Source organism: Carassius gibelio, chromosome B17 (assembly GCF_023724105.1).
Source record: "Carassius gibelio isolate Cgi1373 ecotype wild population from Czech Republic chromosome B17, carGib1.2-hapl.c, whole genome shotgun sequence".
Classification (NCBI taxonomy): Eukaryota; Metazoa; Chordata; class Actinopteri; order Cypriniformes; family Cyprinidae; genus Carassius; species Carassius gibelio.
Window position 1 is genome coordinate 28,246,705 of NC_068412.1, and position 17,500 is coordinate 28,264,204.

At 32.2% G+C, this 17,500-nt stretch overlaps 1 protein-coding gene across 1 annotated transcript in view; it reads right to left on the reverse strand.

Moving 5' to 3' along the window:
• The window catches only part of akt1 (v-akt murine thymoma viral oncogene homolog 1), a 53,497-nt gene that overhangs the window by 22,968 nt on the left and 13,029 nt on the right, over positions 1-17,500 (reverse strand). The window contains exon 3 of the mRNA XM_052581092.1: positions 1,024-1,152. Coding sequence (XP_052437052.1) covers positions 1,024-1,152 — 129 coding nt within the window. The remainder of the gene's footprint in view (positions 1-1,023; positions 1,153-17,500) is intronic.

Below are 17,500 nucleotides of genomic sequence, written 5' to 3' on the forward strand. Positions count from 1 at the left end.
AAACTATATACTTAAATTCAGCATGCATAAAATACAACGTCAGTGTAATACCCCAATAATACACTGTTTTTAATTAATTTACAGTAACAAAATGTCTTCTTAGCATTAATTTTACAAAACAAAAACTTTTTTTTTAAATTCTACATGAAATGACATACTTAAATTAAGCATGCATTACTGTAATATCCAAATAATGCATTGTTTAAGCTTATTTATCTAGTTTCATATACTAAAAAAAATGCATTAATTTGATCAATGAATTGTATTAATTTTATAGAAATAAAAACTACCCACCATGTTGCAAATTAACGTTATATATATACTTGAAGCATAGAATACACTACAATCAGTTCTGCATTTTTGCAGACAAACTTTGTCACAGCTAAAGTCTTACATCTAATATAATGCATTGCTTTTAATTCATTTAAAGTGTCATTTATTAAAAAATATGTCTAATATGCTTTATTATTTATTTTAATCCTTTATAAATAAAATTAGAAAATTTGATATAATTGTTGCTTCAAAGATGTCTCTGTTTTTAATGTTGCAAATTAACATGAGATAAAAATACTTTTTAAAATGTATTTCTGCTATGTGATAAAAAAATAACATTTTAATATTTGAGACTTTTAATTTCAAATGCTTTACTTTTTTCTGAGTTTATAACTCAAAATGCAAACTTTTTCCACACAAGTGCAAGTTTATATCTCAGAATTTTGATATTTTTTATATTTCGCAATTCATATAATTTATCTTTCGGAACTGCATACTAAACTCCAAATTGTGAGAAAGTCTAAATTGCAAGATATAAACGTTTAAATACAAGAACAAAAAGTCAGTTTTGTAATTTTTGGAAACAAGTTTGTCACAGTTCTCAGAATTCTGACTTTTTTCCTTGTAATTTTCTCACAATTCAAGCACAAAATTATTGCCAGCTAAAAAGTTATTCTTAATTCCAGTTGTAAGCTGGATTGACCCATGCATACACATCGTTCTATGTTCAGGTCTGTGTGAGAGACTCACGTGCCACGGAGAAGTTGTTTAACGGCGTCTCCAGCTGATCCACGTCCTGCGGTCGCTCCTTATAGCCGATAAACGTACCGTCACTCTTCAGCAAGAAATAGCGCGGCCTCCAGGTCTTTATGTACTCTCCTGTGAGACAGAGAGACTAGGTTTTATTCAATATTAACAGACTGTAAGCAAAAAAAGGTCTTCTTTGTGCAGATTAACCCAAAAATGTGAAGCCAGCCAAAAATCTACAAAACAGAGCAACTTTTTATGAATGCATACATGACCAAACAAAACATGAAAAGTATGCAAACTTAAAAAAAATATTTGTCTCTTTGTTTAGTGTTCCTTTAAAAACTCAACTATTTATCTCATAATTATAACTTTGTAAGTCAATTTGTAGTTTTTATCTCAAAATTTTGATTTATGTCATAAATTTGTATTTTACCTCAAATTATGATTATCATACTTATAACTTTCTCATAATGTATTTTTTTCTCTAATTATGTCTTTTTGTATCTCAAATTTGACTTTGGGTCATAATTATGACTTGTATTATAATTAATATTTGATGATACTTGAAATTTTATCTCAAAATTATCACTTTATATCTCAAAGTTATGACTGTGTCATAATTATGACTTTTTTCCTAAAAATTATGAATTAGTGTAATAATAAAGACTTTCTATCTCATAATTATGACCTTTATCTCATTGATTAAGACTTAGTATGTCATAATTTCTGGTTTTATTGAAAAATATCCCTTTGATGTCATAATTTTGACATTTAATCTCAAAATTATAACTTTTTATCACAAAAGTTATGACTTTGTGTCAAAAATAAGACTTTTCTCAAAATTATTAATTAGTGTGTCGTAATAAAGACTATCTCATAATTTTGATCTTTTATCTCATTGATTAAGATTTAGTGTGTCATAATCGTAACTTTTTATCTCAAAATTATTATTTTTTATCTCAAAATTGACTTAGGGCCTTAATTATGACTTTTGTATCTAAATATTATCATACCTGATGATACTTGACATCAACTTGAGATAAAGTGGCTTTGCAACGATTTGCTCCATGAAAAGCGCTATACATTAAACTTATATATATATTATAACTTCAAATATTACTTTATATCATAATTATGACACTTTTCTCAATATTACGATGTAGTGTCATAATTATGACTATCTCATAATTAAGATTTTTTTATCTTAATTACTTTTTATGTTAATTTCGACTTCTCATAATTTTGACTCAATGTTATGATGTTTTATCTCTTAAGACTTAATATGTCATAATTTCGTCTTTTATCTCAAAATTATCACTTTATCTCAAAGTTATGACTTTGTGTCATAATTATGACTTTTTTCTAAAAATTATGAATAAGTGTAATGATAAAGACTTTCTATCTCATAATTCTTACCTTTTATCATAATTTCTGCTTTAATTGAAAAATATCCCTTTGATGTCATAATTTTGACATTTTATCTCAAAATTATAACTTTTTATAACAAAAGTTATGACTTTGTGTCAAAAATAAGACTATTTTCTCAAAATTATTAATTAGTGTGTCATAATAAAGACTATCTATCTCATAATTATGATCTTTTATCTCATTGATTATGACTTAGTGTGCCATTTTTATCCCAAAATTATAATTGTTCTTATCTCAAAATTGACTTAGTGCCTTAATTATGACTTTTGTATCTAAATATTATCATACTTGACATCAACTTGAGATAAAGTGGCTTTGCAACGATTTGCTTCATGAATAAACATATATATGTATTATAACTTAAAATATTAATTTATATCATAATTATGACACTTTTCTCAATATTACGATGCAGTGTGTCATAATTGTGATTATCTCATAATTATGATTTTTTTTTACCTTATTGACTTTTTATGTTAACTTCTCATAATTTTAACACATTATTATGATGTTTTATCTCTTAAGACTTAATATGTCATAATTTCGTCTTTTATCTCAAAATTATCACTTTTTTATCTCAAAGTTGACTTTGTGTCATGATGACTTTTTCTCAAAATTCAGAATTAGTGTGTCATAATAAAATCTTCCTATCTCATAATTATGACCTTTATCTCAGGTATTGACTCAGTATATCATAATTTCAACTTTTATCTCATAATCATGACTTTTTATGGCCGCCTGACGTATCAAATATGCACACATCTAAACAAAAGCCTGATATATGAAATATGCAAACTTTTAAAATATATATAACTCTTTCAATAGACTTTCTGACTGTTCTGAATATTATGATTATTTCACAGGTCAGGCTTCACGGGGTTAAAGACGGAGAGCTAAACCTTTAACGAAATGATTTTAGCTTCATGCATGCAATGCATCTAGATTTTAGATGTAAAACCTTGTTTGAGCTCCAAACAACAGCAAAATCACTTCCAAACAGCACAAGAGAGAGCGAGCCAAAGCTGCTGAAGTGAAATCAATCTGTGCTGAGGACGCTGCAGAAATAACTGCACCAGACCAGATGTTGCGGAATTGGAAATGAAAAAACGGAGAGTCTGCAGCACGTCAGAAACACAGAGACGGTTTGAATAGTTATCCAGGAAAAGTGTAATTTATTTTTAATTACGGGAGTTGAATATTAACCCCATGCAGGGTCTGAGCAAGCTGTCCTTAATTGGCCCATTTCCTCTGTCACTAAAGTGTGGATGTGTCACGACTAACGTCTGTCTCGCTGATTTTTAGTGGCTTTCGGCTCATTTGAGCGGTGACAGACCAGAGGAGCAGCGACTGGCCCGTAACAGAGCAACTACACATGCATTTGTCATCTAAACACTGCAAGATGTGCAAATGTGAAGCGCAGTGCTGTGGGATAATGCTAGTGAACTGAATATGCTTGGGGAAATGTGTCTTGGACTAGCAGCTAGAAACTGATGGTTTGTGAGTTGATAAGAAGTGTCAAATTAATTTATATATATTTTTTAATTTAAAATGATTAAAATCATAAAAATGTAAAAAAAAAAAATGGTAAAAATGTAAAATAATACATATTTTACAAAAAACTGTCAAAATATAATACTTACTAAAATTATTAAAATCATAATGTAAAATAAAAAAATAATAATGAAAAAAAAACTTTAATCATATTCAAAATACAACTCTTCCTAAAAATGGCTAAAATCATAATAATGCAAAAATTGAAATAAAAACACTCAAATTAATAAGCAAAAAGAAAGAGAGAGAGAGTGAGCGAGAGAGAGAGAGAGAGTGTGTGTGTGTGTGTGTGTGTGTGAGAGAGAGAGAGAGAGAGAGAGAGTGTGTGTGTGTGTGTGTGTGTGTGAGAGAGAGAGAGAGAGAGAAAGAGAGAGTGTGTGTGTGTGTGAGTGAGTGAGTGAGTGTTGGTGTTTGTGTGTGTGTGTGTGTGTGTGTGTGAGTGAGTGTTGGTGTTTGTGTGTGTGTGTGTGTGTGTCTGTGTGGGTGAGAGTGTCTGAGTCTGTGTGTGTGAGTGTGTGTGTGTGTGAGTGAGTGTGTGTGGGTGTGTGTGAGTGAGTGTTGGTGTTTGTGTGTGTGTGTGTGTGTGAGTGAGTGTTGGTGTTTGTGTGTGTGTGTGTGTGTCTGTGTGGGTGAGTGTGTCTGAGTCTGTGTGAGTGTGTGTGTGTGTGTGGGTGTGTGTGAGTGAGTGTTGGTGTTTGTGTGTGTGTGTGTGAGTGAGTGTTGGTGTTTGTGTGTGTGTGTGTGTGTGAGTGAGTGTTGGTGTTTGTGTGTGTGTGTGTGTGTGTGTGTGTGTGTGGGTGTCTGTGTGGGTGAGTGTGTCTGAGTCTGTGTGTGTGAGTGTGTGTGTGTGTGTGTGTGTGTGTGTGTGAGTGAGTGTTGGTGTTTGTGTGTGTGTGTGTGTGAGTGAGTGTTGGTGTTTGTGTGTGTGTGTGTGTGTGAGTGAGTGAGTGTTGGTGTTTGTGTGTGTGTGTGTGTGTGAGTGAGTGTTGGTGTTTGTGTGTGTGTGTGTGTGTCTGTGTGGGTGAGTGTGTCTGAGTCTGTGTGTGTGAGTGTGTGTGTGTGTGAGAGAGAGAGAGAGAGAGAGAGAGTGTGTGTGTGTGTGTGTTTGAGTGAGTATGTGTTGGTGTTTGTGTGTGTGTGTGTCTGTGCGGGTGAGTGAGTGTGTGTTGGTGTTGGTGTCTGTGTGTGTGAGTGTGAGTGTGTGGGTGTGTGTGTTGGTGTTTGTGTGTGTGTCTGTGTGTGTGACTGCTGAAAGTAGAGCAGTGCTCCAGAGCGTCCATCCATCTCTCTCTCTCTCTCTGTGGAGCTCCAGCGCTTCAATAAAGCTAAAACATTACAAATGAGTCCACCTGATTCACAACAACTGGGGAGCAGCACAACATCTGTCCTTCAGCCCCGTGCACTTAACACTCTCATCCACAGCAGATGCCCAATATGTTATTACCCCCGCTGCCATTTTTCATCATGGCAACACAAGACAGCACCTCGCTCAAACTTCTGCAGGCGAAGAGATCCGAGCGATCAAAACCACACGCTAACTTCAGGAAGAACAGCACGTTACAATAGAGTTAATATATGTGATGAATCGCTGCTTGTGTTCCTCATTTAGATGTTATGTTGCACTGCATCTGCTAAATGATAAATATGAGGTCAGTAAGATTTCATTTTTTGGAAGAAATTAATACTATTATTCATCAAGGATGTTCATTAATCAAAAGTGATGGTAAAATGTAACAAATAATGTTACAAAATAACTTTATATCAATCCAAAAATTATAAATAAATATATATATATATATATATATATATATATATATATTTGTTAATTATTTTAAATTCAGCTTTAAGTCATGTAAATAATAAATATAAATATTCTAATATTATATTAAATTAACAAATTATCTAATATAAAATAAAATATATTTAAAAAATATAATATTATGAAAAGCAAATTAAAATAAAAACTTCCTAAATATTAAATCATGAAAAATTTTAAATAAATACTAATTTTTAATTTAAATTCAGCTTTACATCATGGAAATAATATATCTAAATATTCTAATATAATATAAAAGTAACAAATTATCTAATACAAAATATAATAGATTTTATATAATAATAATATAAAAGCAAATTAAAATAAAACACTTCCTAAAAACTAAATCATGAAAAATTTCAATAAATGGAAATTTTAAAATTTTAATAAATATTTTTTAATTCAGCTTTACATCATGGAAATAAAAAACATAAATATTCAAATATAATATACAATTAAAACATCATATTATTCTGATTTCTGAAGATCATGTGACACTGAAGAGAGGAGTAATGATGCTGAAAATACAGCGGAGCATCACAGAAATAAATTATATTTTAATGTATATTAAAATAGAAAAATGTTATTTTACATCATAATAATATTTCACAATTTTATAGATTTCCCCCTGTATTTTTGATCAAATAAATGCAGCCTTGATGACCAGAAGAAACTCCGTCGTGATCCTAAACATCTGACCGTCAGTGCCATCACCATCAAAAGAGATGATTTAAGGTAAGGTGATATATTCTTGTGTGTTTTAAGATAGAGATCAGTGTTACATGAGCTTCTCAAAACGAAAAGTGCTCTGTCTGTCCGTCTAATGCAAACCGTATAACACACACACACACACACACACACACACACACATGCAGCCAGACATCAGGACCTTTCACACAGAAACACTAAACCGTGACAGACACATGCACACAAACCACACACACACACACACACACACACACACACTGAACACAGAAGTCTGCTCTGTCACAAGTTCCTGTTTCTCAGTCAGACAGCTCAATAAAAGACTGATCTAAACCTTCAGTCCGTGTTCATTTCTGCAGATCCTTCACAGAAAATACAACGTCACTTGGCAAAAGAGAAGCCTTAAAAACTAGAGTTCAACGAATCTAAGCCTGAATATATACATATATTTACATTTATACAGTCACAAAGTTCTGAATAATTGTTTGCATATAAAATATCTTCATAATCCAAAAGACAGAGTGTCATAAACTTTTATGGAAAGAAAAAATAAATGTTTTTTATGGTTCTAATCCTGATGCAACATATTGTACATTACATTTTATATATATAAAAATCTTGGGGTCACATATGGAATATAATATAATATTAATTAATTACATATTACAATGCACACACACAAATATATATATATATATATATATTAATGTCTTTAAACAAGTCTCTTCTGCTCACCAAGGCTGCATTTATTCGATCACAAATACATAAAAAATTGCGAAGCTTTTATGTGATAAAAAATATATAGTTATGCTTAAAATACATTGTTAAAATTTATAAAAAATCACAATTAATTACAATAAATGTTTTATTAATTTGCAATTAAGTATAAAATTACAATTAATTTAAAAAATGATATATACACATGTATATAATTTTTTTTAATTAATTGTAATTTAATATTTCATTTTAAATTAAATATATATATATATATATATATATATATATATATATATATGGAGAAATGATGCTGTAAATACAGATGTATAAACCTGCTTTCGCAGAGCATGCTGTCAGACCAAACATGCAGCGTTTCTCTCTCTCTCACACACACACACACACACTCGTGTCATGTGACCGTGTCATGGCCACCACATCCGTCTGACCATCTCCTCGTCTCGTCTCTGTCACCTCTGTTTCTCTCCTGTAAACTCGAGTGCTTTCCTCTCAGCTCTTCCTCTTTCTCACACTCAACACTTCTTCTTCTCTTGTTCTGCTCAGATAGTGACGCAGGAACTCTCACACAGCTCCTCGTGCAGCTTCACGTGTGTGTGTGTGTGTGTGTGTGTGGCAGTAAACAGAGAACATCTAAACAAATTAGATTGTGAAAAACAGACCATTGTTTGCCAGACATCTCAGATGGACACGGTCACATTACCTGTTTATATTTATACACACAGTATTCATTTCTTTTTAACGCTACTGTATAATGTTTCTAGACTTCTATTTTGAACAAAATATATTCTTTTTAACTTTGTATTCATCAAAGAATGCTGAAAAAAGGATCACCAGTTCAAAAAAATAATAATAAGGAGTAAAAACTTTTTTCAACATTGATCATGTGACACTGAAGACTGGAGGAATGATGCTGAAAATACAGCGGAGCATCACAGAAATAAATTACATTTTAACAGATACTCACACAGAAAAGAGTTATTTTAATTTATAATAATATTTCACTATTTTTATAGTTTTTTTCTCATTTTTTACATTTTTTATTATTATTGTTTATTTTAATAAATGCAGCCTTGATGAACAAAAGAGACTTAAAAAACATTTTAAAAATTACTAATCCAAACTTTGGAACAATGGTATACATATATAAAATTACAAAAAAATGAATAAAATATAGAAATATTGTACTTCATATATTATAATATTATAATAATCTATAGTATAGTTTGTAAGTATTTGTGTGTTTATACTAATTGATATATATATAATAAAATATAACTATATATATATTAAATATAACTATATATATATAAATATATAGTTAATAGTCAATATTGAGATTATACTGTATATTTAAAATTCTGCACTATTATTAATAAACTTGAAAATTGAGTATGAAAGAGTAAAAACTGAATCAAGAAGCTTCTGTGAAACTGAAAGGTTTTTCAGATGTTAAAAGTTCTTTATGGAACCATTTAGACAAAAAGGTTCTTCTATGGCATCGTGAAGCACCGTTATTTTTAAGAGTGTAGTAAGAAACGTATAAAGTGTCTGAATATTGTTTGCTTCTGAAAGAGTTCCTGACTCTTCCGGAGACGTCGAGGGGAAAGGTGCTGACCGAGAGAGAGGAGAAAGGAGGCGTTTAAGGAAGCAGCTCCAGGATTTAGGGAATTAAAGTCTCTGAACACCGGGAATGAAGGGAAGAGCTCTTTTGTTGGTTTTTCCTGGGCCTCCCCCTCGGAGCGGGATCCTGCAGCTGTGAACCGAGCCGTCCTCTGCATATCAATGAGCCACATACATATACAAATATATACACCACTAAAACACAAAACACATTTATTTATTTATTTTATTTATTTTTTATTTTAATTATAATTTTTTATTTTATTTAATTGTATTTATTTATTATTTATTTTTATTTATTTTATTTTATTTATTTATTTTTTATTTTATTTTATTATTTTTTCTATTTTAATTATTATTTTTTATTTTATTTTATTTATTTTTTTTATTTTATTTTATTTTTTTATTTGTTTATTTATCATGCACAAGAAGCCACTTCATACTAAGTGCAAAAATGTACAAAAAATACCTCTAATATATGCAAATAAATAAAAATGAAAGGTTCTAAATGTGTTTTGTTGAAAGCATAGCTTGTGGTTTCTTGAGAAACGAGACAAAACTAAATAAAATAAAATATAAAAAACAATAATAATAAAAAATAAAATATCCAACTAGTGAAAAAACATATAATATCTGCAAAAAAAATAAAAATAAGTTTTACTAAAAAATGTTGCATATATAATATGGAACATTTGTATTCATTTTTGTTTTTAGGCTCTATATTGATACATTATTTTATTACATAAACAATATTAAATATGTTGTCAATTTACACAGCATTGACAGGTATTTAAAAAAATCCATCATATAAACTACACATGTGAAAATCTATATAGACCTAAAATATATGTTTCATAATATCCTGTGTGCAAAAATAGTGTGGCTAATGTATTTTGTTGAATACACAAGAAGTGTTTTTTTTGCATAATAAAATTTAAAAAATGTAAATAAATAAAAATAAAACAATAAATATTTAAAAAGAAAAAAAAAACCTCTTCAGCCAAGACAGCTGAAAAAGTCAGCCGTCGATATAGTTCAATATACGCAGAGCATTTACATGAAAGAATCTGGTATTAACTGTGTTTTTATATGGTTAGAAAACAAATATGCCCTCGTGAAGGTGACAGATTCCCCTGCAAATCAATTCCAGGAGGCAAAAATTCCCCTTTCATGAAAACAAAGTCTGTTCCTGAGCTTGGTCTCAGCATCCTGGCAGCAGCTTAAACTCTTCCGCAGCTTCTCCATCTTCTCCTGCCTTTCTCCTTTTCTTCCCGTCTTTTGTTGGTGGTGTTTTTCACTGCAGCTGGATCAGAGGGAGCGTTTGGCAGACAGCACTGTTGCCGCTGGGGCGGGTTTTGCCACCGTACAAGAGAAAAGGGGGTGAACGGAGGCGCGGGGAGGAGGAGAGGGGTCTGCAGATCGTTCTCACGCTCGTAAGAAAGGCTTCACTTCTTCTCTCCGGCCACAGGCACCTGCTGATTACCATAGACACACTGTGGGAAGTTTTCCCCCTCCGCTGCTCTTTGTGTTCTGGATTCCCCCCCACCGCCTTTTCGTTCCGGTAAACAAGCGCTCCATGGATTCGTTTACTGGGATCGCTCGCGCAAGGAAAACAAACAAACAAACGGGAACGAAACATTCCAGCGATGCGTACAGATGCTCAGGACAGAACGCAGTTATTGTGAACCTCAGCTCATGAATCTGGGTTCGACAACATAAAGAAAAGCTTTTGGGATTATTATATTCACAAGTATTCGATTCACATGTTGGAAACACGTTGGGAATCTGTCAAAGTCAAATATCTATTAGCAAACAAAATATTGTATAAAATAAAGTAACAAAGTGCTTAAAACAATGACAAAAAAAAAAAAAAAAAAAAAGTCAAAGATTTATTAGAAAATGAGATATTCTACTGAGGTTTTTCATACAAGTAAACAAAAAAAAGTCAAAAGATTTATTATACAACAATATTTTTGTGATTTTTCATATTAAAAAAAAGTGAAAGATCTAAAAAGAAATCAAGTATTTTACTGAAGATGATCTATGAAAAAATAAATAAATAAAAAATTAAAATAAAAAAATTAATATATATATATATATATATATATATATATATATATATATATATATATATATATATATATCTATATATATATATATATATCTAAGATTTATATATTTAATAAGTAAAAAAAAAAGTTTAAGATTTATTATAAAACTATATTTTACTGATTTTCATATAGTGACAAAAAAGTCAAGGGTCAAAGATCTATAAAGAAATCAATTATTTAATGAAGATTTTCATATAAAGTGACAATTTTTTTTTTTTAAAGTCAAAGATCTAAATATAAGTCATGATTATCATATATAGTGACAAAAAAGTCAAAAGGTCAAAGGTCTACAAAGAAATCAATAATTTTACTGAAAATGTTCATATAAAATGACAAAAAAAATAAAAAAAAATAAAAAAAAAGTCAAAGATTGATTAGAAAATGAAATATTCTACTGAGGTTTTTCATACAAATAAACGAAAAAAAGTCGAAAGATTTATTATACAACAATATTTTTGTGATTTTTCATATAAAAAAAAGTTAAAAAAGTGAAAGATCTATAAAGAAATCAAGTATTTTACTGAAGATGATCTATGAAAAAATTTATTAAAAAAAAAAAAAAATATATATATATATATATATATATATATATATATATATATATATATATATCAAAGATTTAAATATTTAATAAGTAGAAAAAAAGTTTAAGATTTATTATAAAACTATATTTTACTGATTTTTCATATAGTGACAAAAAAATCAAGGGTCAAAAATCTATAAAGAAATCAATTATTTTACTGAAAATGTTCATATACAATGACAAAAAATTAAAAAAAAAAAAAGTCAAAGTATATGTTTAAATATTTAACTGAAGATTTTCATATAAAGTGACAGAAAATGACAAATAAAATCAAAGATCAAAATATTTTACTGACGTGAGAAAAAATACAAAATGACAAAAGTGACCAAAAAAGTGATTGTGCACAAAATAAAAGACAAATACAGCAAAAGTTTCTTCAGTGATCAAAATAAATCAGTGACTTTGTTGTCACTTTACATGAAAATCTTTGATCTTGAACTTCTTTTTGTTTTCTATTATCACATGTTTATCCGTGCAATATTTTCTCATGATCCTCTGAAATAACAAAGTAAATAATGCAAATAAGCACTGGAACTTTAGCAGTTTAAGAAATCATAAAACTGCCAGAAAAGTCTGCTACTGATGTTTTATGTGAAAGAGGCAAGTCTGCTGTCAAACTAAATTGTGATTATCTATTAAATAATAAACAATTATTAAAAAAATGTTGTGGGATTGCACAGATGCTGAACAATGCAACTTTTAAAGGTCATTTTCGGCAAATAAAATCAAGAGTTGTAACAGCATAGCAATACTAGAAAACCTGCAAGCCCAGTCTTTTGACTAACATCTGGGGCCTTATGTGTACAACTCTGCATAGATTTCATCCTAAAAGCCTGTGTATGCACAAAAAGCAGATTTTCCATAAGCACAACCATTTATAAAACTGTATGTATGCAAGAATCTGCACCATATTGCCTTTAGTGGAAGAAATGCATATATGCCTTTACATATCATCACCACAATAACCATATATGGAGCTCATTTGGCTATGCATAACCTAATCTGCATATCATTTCCATAAGCATATTCCCATCCATGTAATGTGACTGTGTTTAACAGTAGCCTATGGAAATATAAGATACAGAATGAATCATTCTGTTTGATTTATTCTTCACTCACAGCAAAACTTTTATATATATATATATATATATATATATATATATATATATATATATAAACCAACAATATTTGTAATATACAATGCCAGGGTTATTACACAACTAGACTAGAAAGAGTTCCAAATTGTAAGGTTCTATAAATGTCATGCTTTAAAAAATCTAATGATTTGAAAATCTAAAATTCCAAAATCTAAGGTTCCAAAAATTTCAGGTTCTAAAAATCCAAGATTCTAAAAATCCAAGGTTCTAAAAATCCAAGGTTCTAAACGACATAGGGTTCTAAATTGTATAAGCTTCTAAAAATTTCAGATATTAAAAATCTAAGCTTCTAGAATGTATGGTTCTAGTACAAAACAATCTAAGGTTCTAGAAATCCAAAGTTCTAAACATTTTAGATTTTGTGTAAAATATGTTAAATTCTAAAATCTAATGTTTCTAAACCATAAGGTTAAAAAATGTAGGGTTCTAAAAAATGTCAGGTTTTAAAATCTAAGGATCTAAATATGTAAGCTTTTAGAAATCTAATATTCTAAAATCAAAGGCTCATGGACATAAATGGTTCTAAAAATGTTGTGTAAAAAAAAAAAAATCTAAGGGTCTAAAAATCTAAGATTCTAAAAATCCAAGGATCTATAAGGGTCTTTAAATATTTATGCTTCACTCCTAAATATATATGGTTCTAAAAATGTAAGTTTGTAAAAATCTAAGCTTCTAAATCTAAAGTTCTAAAGATTTAAAGTTTGAAAAATGTAAAGTTCTAAAATCTAAGGTTTAATGTCTAAGGTTCTAAAATGTAAGGTTCTAAAAATTTCAGGTTTAAAAAAAAAAAAACTAAACTCCTAAATTTTATGGTTCTAAAATTAAAGTTTGTAAAAATCTAAGCTTCTAAAACTTTCAGATATTAAAAATCTAAACTCCTACATTTATATGGTTCTAAAAATGTAAGTTTGTAAAAATCTAAGCTTCTAAAAAGTTATAAATCTAAGGTTCTAAAGATTTAAAGTTTGAAATATGTAAAGTTCTAAAATCTAAGGTTTAAAATCTAAGGTTCTAAAATCTAAGGTTTTAAGATCTGGCTTTTAAAAGTATAAAGTTCTAAAATCTAAGGTTCTAAAAATATCAGGTTCTAAAAATGCAAGATTCTATATAGGGCTCTAAATATCTATGCTTCTAAAATTGTCAGATATTTAAATCCTAAACAGATATGGTTCTAAAAATTTAAGTTTGTAAAAATCTAAGCTTCTAAAAATGTCAGGTTTAAAAACAAACTAAGCTTCTAAATCTAAGGTCCTAAAAAGGAAAGGTTTTAAAAATGTAAAGTTCTAAAATCTATGGTTTAAAATCCAAGGTTCTAAATATGTAAGCTTTTAAAAATCTAAAGTTCTAAAACTTTTAAAACTCACGAGCCAAGGTTCTAAAAATGTAAGGTTTTAAAATCGAAGGCTCTAAATATGTAAGCTTTAAAAAATATAAAGTTCTAAAGTCAAAAGCTCATGACCTATGGTTCTTAAAAATGTAATGTTTTAAAAATTCTAGTTTCAGCATTGCATCGCAACATTTCCTGTGATGTCAGGATAACGACTCCTGAATCAAACAATCTTTGTGTGATTGTGTAGAATTTTTCAAACTTTATTAACTTGTATAACTTCACTCATCTAAATACAAAGAATCAGCCCTCTCATCCACTTGACAAATGCATTCAGGAGCAAAAGCAACAAGATCTCATCGCATGATGGATGTCAGAGCCGGGAGAGACCACAGCGATCAGAAACACGCAGAAGAGAAACACAGACGAAGACGAAGGCAGAGCGAACATTAGAAAAATGGGCCGGATGTGAAGCACAATTGAAGAGCAGGAGGTTTGGGCACAGAAAAGTAAGCACACAGCGGGTGCGCCACTGCGGCAGATACACAGACAGAAGCAGACCCCCACACACACACATGCTCGCCCTCCCTTCTGACAGCTGCACTCTGGCAATTTACATCTCTCCAGCACATTTAGCAGGAGCCTGTCTGCCATCACCCGCAGCACAGGGACCTGCTGGCCTCCAGACAGCAGACAGAGGAGCTCCACCCGGGGAACCCTGATCCACCGCTGCCCCTCCAGCCAGAGCACCAGCGCTCACGGGACAGTGATGAATAGAGTCAGAGGAGAGGAGAAGAGAAGCGTGTCACACTGGAGACATGGGAAACATCATCAGACGGCCATCAGATGAGACACAAGCTATTTTGTGAGAAGTTATGAGCTGCAGAAAGTCAGAATAAAAAGAGAGCACACTCTTGAAAATAAAGGTGCTTTAGTGGCATGCTTTAGTTTTGTGGTCCATGGTTCTTTCTTCAACAAAAGTAAATATATCCCAAATATATGCTGTTCTTTTGAACTTTCAATTGATCAAAGTATCATGAAAAAAATACTATCATGCTTTTCACAGAAACAACATTGCTAATAATCAGAAATGTTTCTTTAGCGGTAAATCATCATATTAGAATGATTCACACAGAAACCTATAAAAAAATAAAATAAATAAAAACTTATAACAAAAAATGTTGCCAGTAAATTCAGGATACTTTAAAAACAGAACACAAACTATACTAAACATCCATAACTGAAAGAGAAAGCTAGAAAAGAGACACAGAAGAACATCTGAAAGAAAGGAGGGGTAACGTGTTAGTGTCAAACTGCGAGATTGAGATGTGAGTTTTGTGCGCGGCACACCCACATTTACAGACACACCCAGACGAGACCACCACTGATGCCCGGCGCTCTCTAACCACACCAGGAACCAGTCTTTACACACGATCATCTGAAACACACAACTGTGCTTCTGAGCCACTGCATTAAAGCTGAGTGTGTGAGTGCAATGCACCATTTCCATCAGCTGTAGTCATCCCACAAAACATTTCAACTACACACACACACACACACACACACACACACACAAAGAAATCAGAAAACCTTAGCAATGGCGTAAAAACTCCTGGCAACCACACTCAACACTGTAGCATCATCCTAGCAACCACACAGCAACACCCAGACAACCACTCACAACATGAAGGCATCATAACAACCACTTAGCAACACCCTGGCAACCACTTAACACTCTAGAATCATAACAATCACATATCAACACCCTGGCAACTACTCAACGCTTTAGCATCATCTTAGCAACCACATAGCAAAACCCTGACAACACTCACAACACTCTAGCATCATCCCAACAACCACATAGCAACACCCTGGTAACCAGTCAACACTTTAGCGTCATCCTAACAACCACATAGCAACACCCTGGTAACCAGTCAACACTTTAGCATCATCCTAGCAACCACATAGCAACATCCAGACAACCACTTCTAAAAATCTAATATCATAGCAACACCCTGGCAACCACTCACAACAGTCTAACATTATAGCAACCACATAGCAACACCCTGGCAACGACTCACAACAGTCTAACATTATAGCAACCACATAGCAACACCCTGGCAACCACTCACAACAGTCAAGCATTATAGCAACCACATAGCAACACCCTGGCAACGACTCACAACAGTCTAACATTATAGCAACCACATAGCAACACCCTGGCAACGACTCACAACAGTCTAACATTATAGCAACCACATAGCAACACCCTGGCAACCACTCACAACAGTCAAGCATTATAGCAACCACATAGCAACACCCTGGCAATGACTCACAACAGTCTAGCATTATAGCAACCAAATAGCAACACCCTGGCAACCACTCACAACAGTCTAACATTATAGCAACCACATAGCAACACCCTGGCAACCACTCACAACAGTCAAGCATTATAGCAACCACATAGCAACACCCTGGCAACGACTCACAACAGTCTGGCATTATAGCAACCACACAGCAACACCCTGGCAACCACTCACAACTGTCTAGCATTATAGCAACCACATAGCAACACCCTGGCAACCATTCACAACAGTCTAGCATTATAGCAACCAAATAGCAACACCCTGGCAACCACTCACAACAGTTTAGCATTATAGCAACCACACAGCAACACCCTGGCAACCACTTACAACTGTCTAGCATTATAGCAACCACATAGCAACACCCTGGCAACCACTCACAACAGTCTAACATTATAGCAACCACACAGCAACACCCTGGCAACCATTCACAACAGTCTAGCATTATAGCAACCAAATAGCAACACCCTGGCAACCACTCACAACAGTCTAGCATTATAGCAACCACACAGCAAAACCTGGCAACCACTCACAACAGTCTAGCATTATAGCAACCACATAGCAACACCCTGGCAACCACTCACAACAGTCTAGCATTATAGCAACCACATAGCAACACCCTGGCAACCACTCACAACAGTCTAGCATTATAGCAACCACATAGCAACACCCTGGCAACCACTCACAACAGTCTAGCATTATAGCAACCAAATAGCAACACCCTGGCAACCACTCACAACAGTCTAGCATTATAGCAACCACATAAAAACACCCCGGCAACCACTCACAACACTCTAGTATCACAGCAACACCTAGACACCCACTCATAACACTATAGCATTACAGCAACACCGTAGCAAACACATAGCAACACAGTCAAAAGCTCATTCATCAACATTCTAGCAAAGACAATTGTTCAGAAAATGTAAATGTCTAGCTATTTTTTCTTCTTCATCTAGTAAAGCCGTTCTAATTGATTTTCCCTTCATTAGTGTAACGAGGGGAGGTTTCTTTACAGCAGACACAGCTCAGACAATGGAGAGCTGAGCTCATGAATCAGGCCTTCACTGGGCTCCTGGCC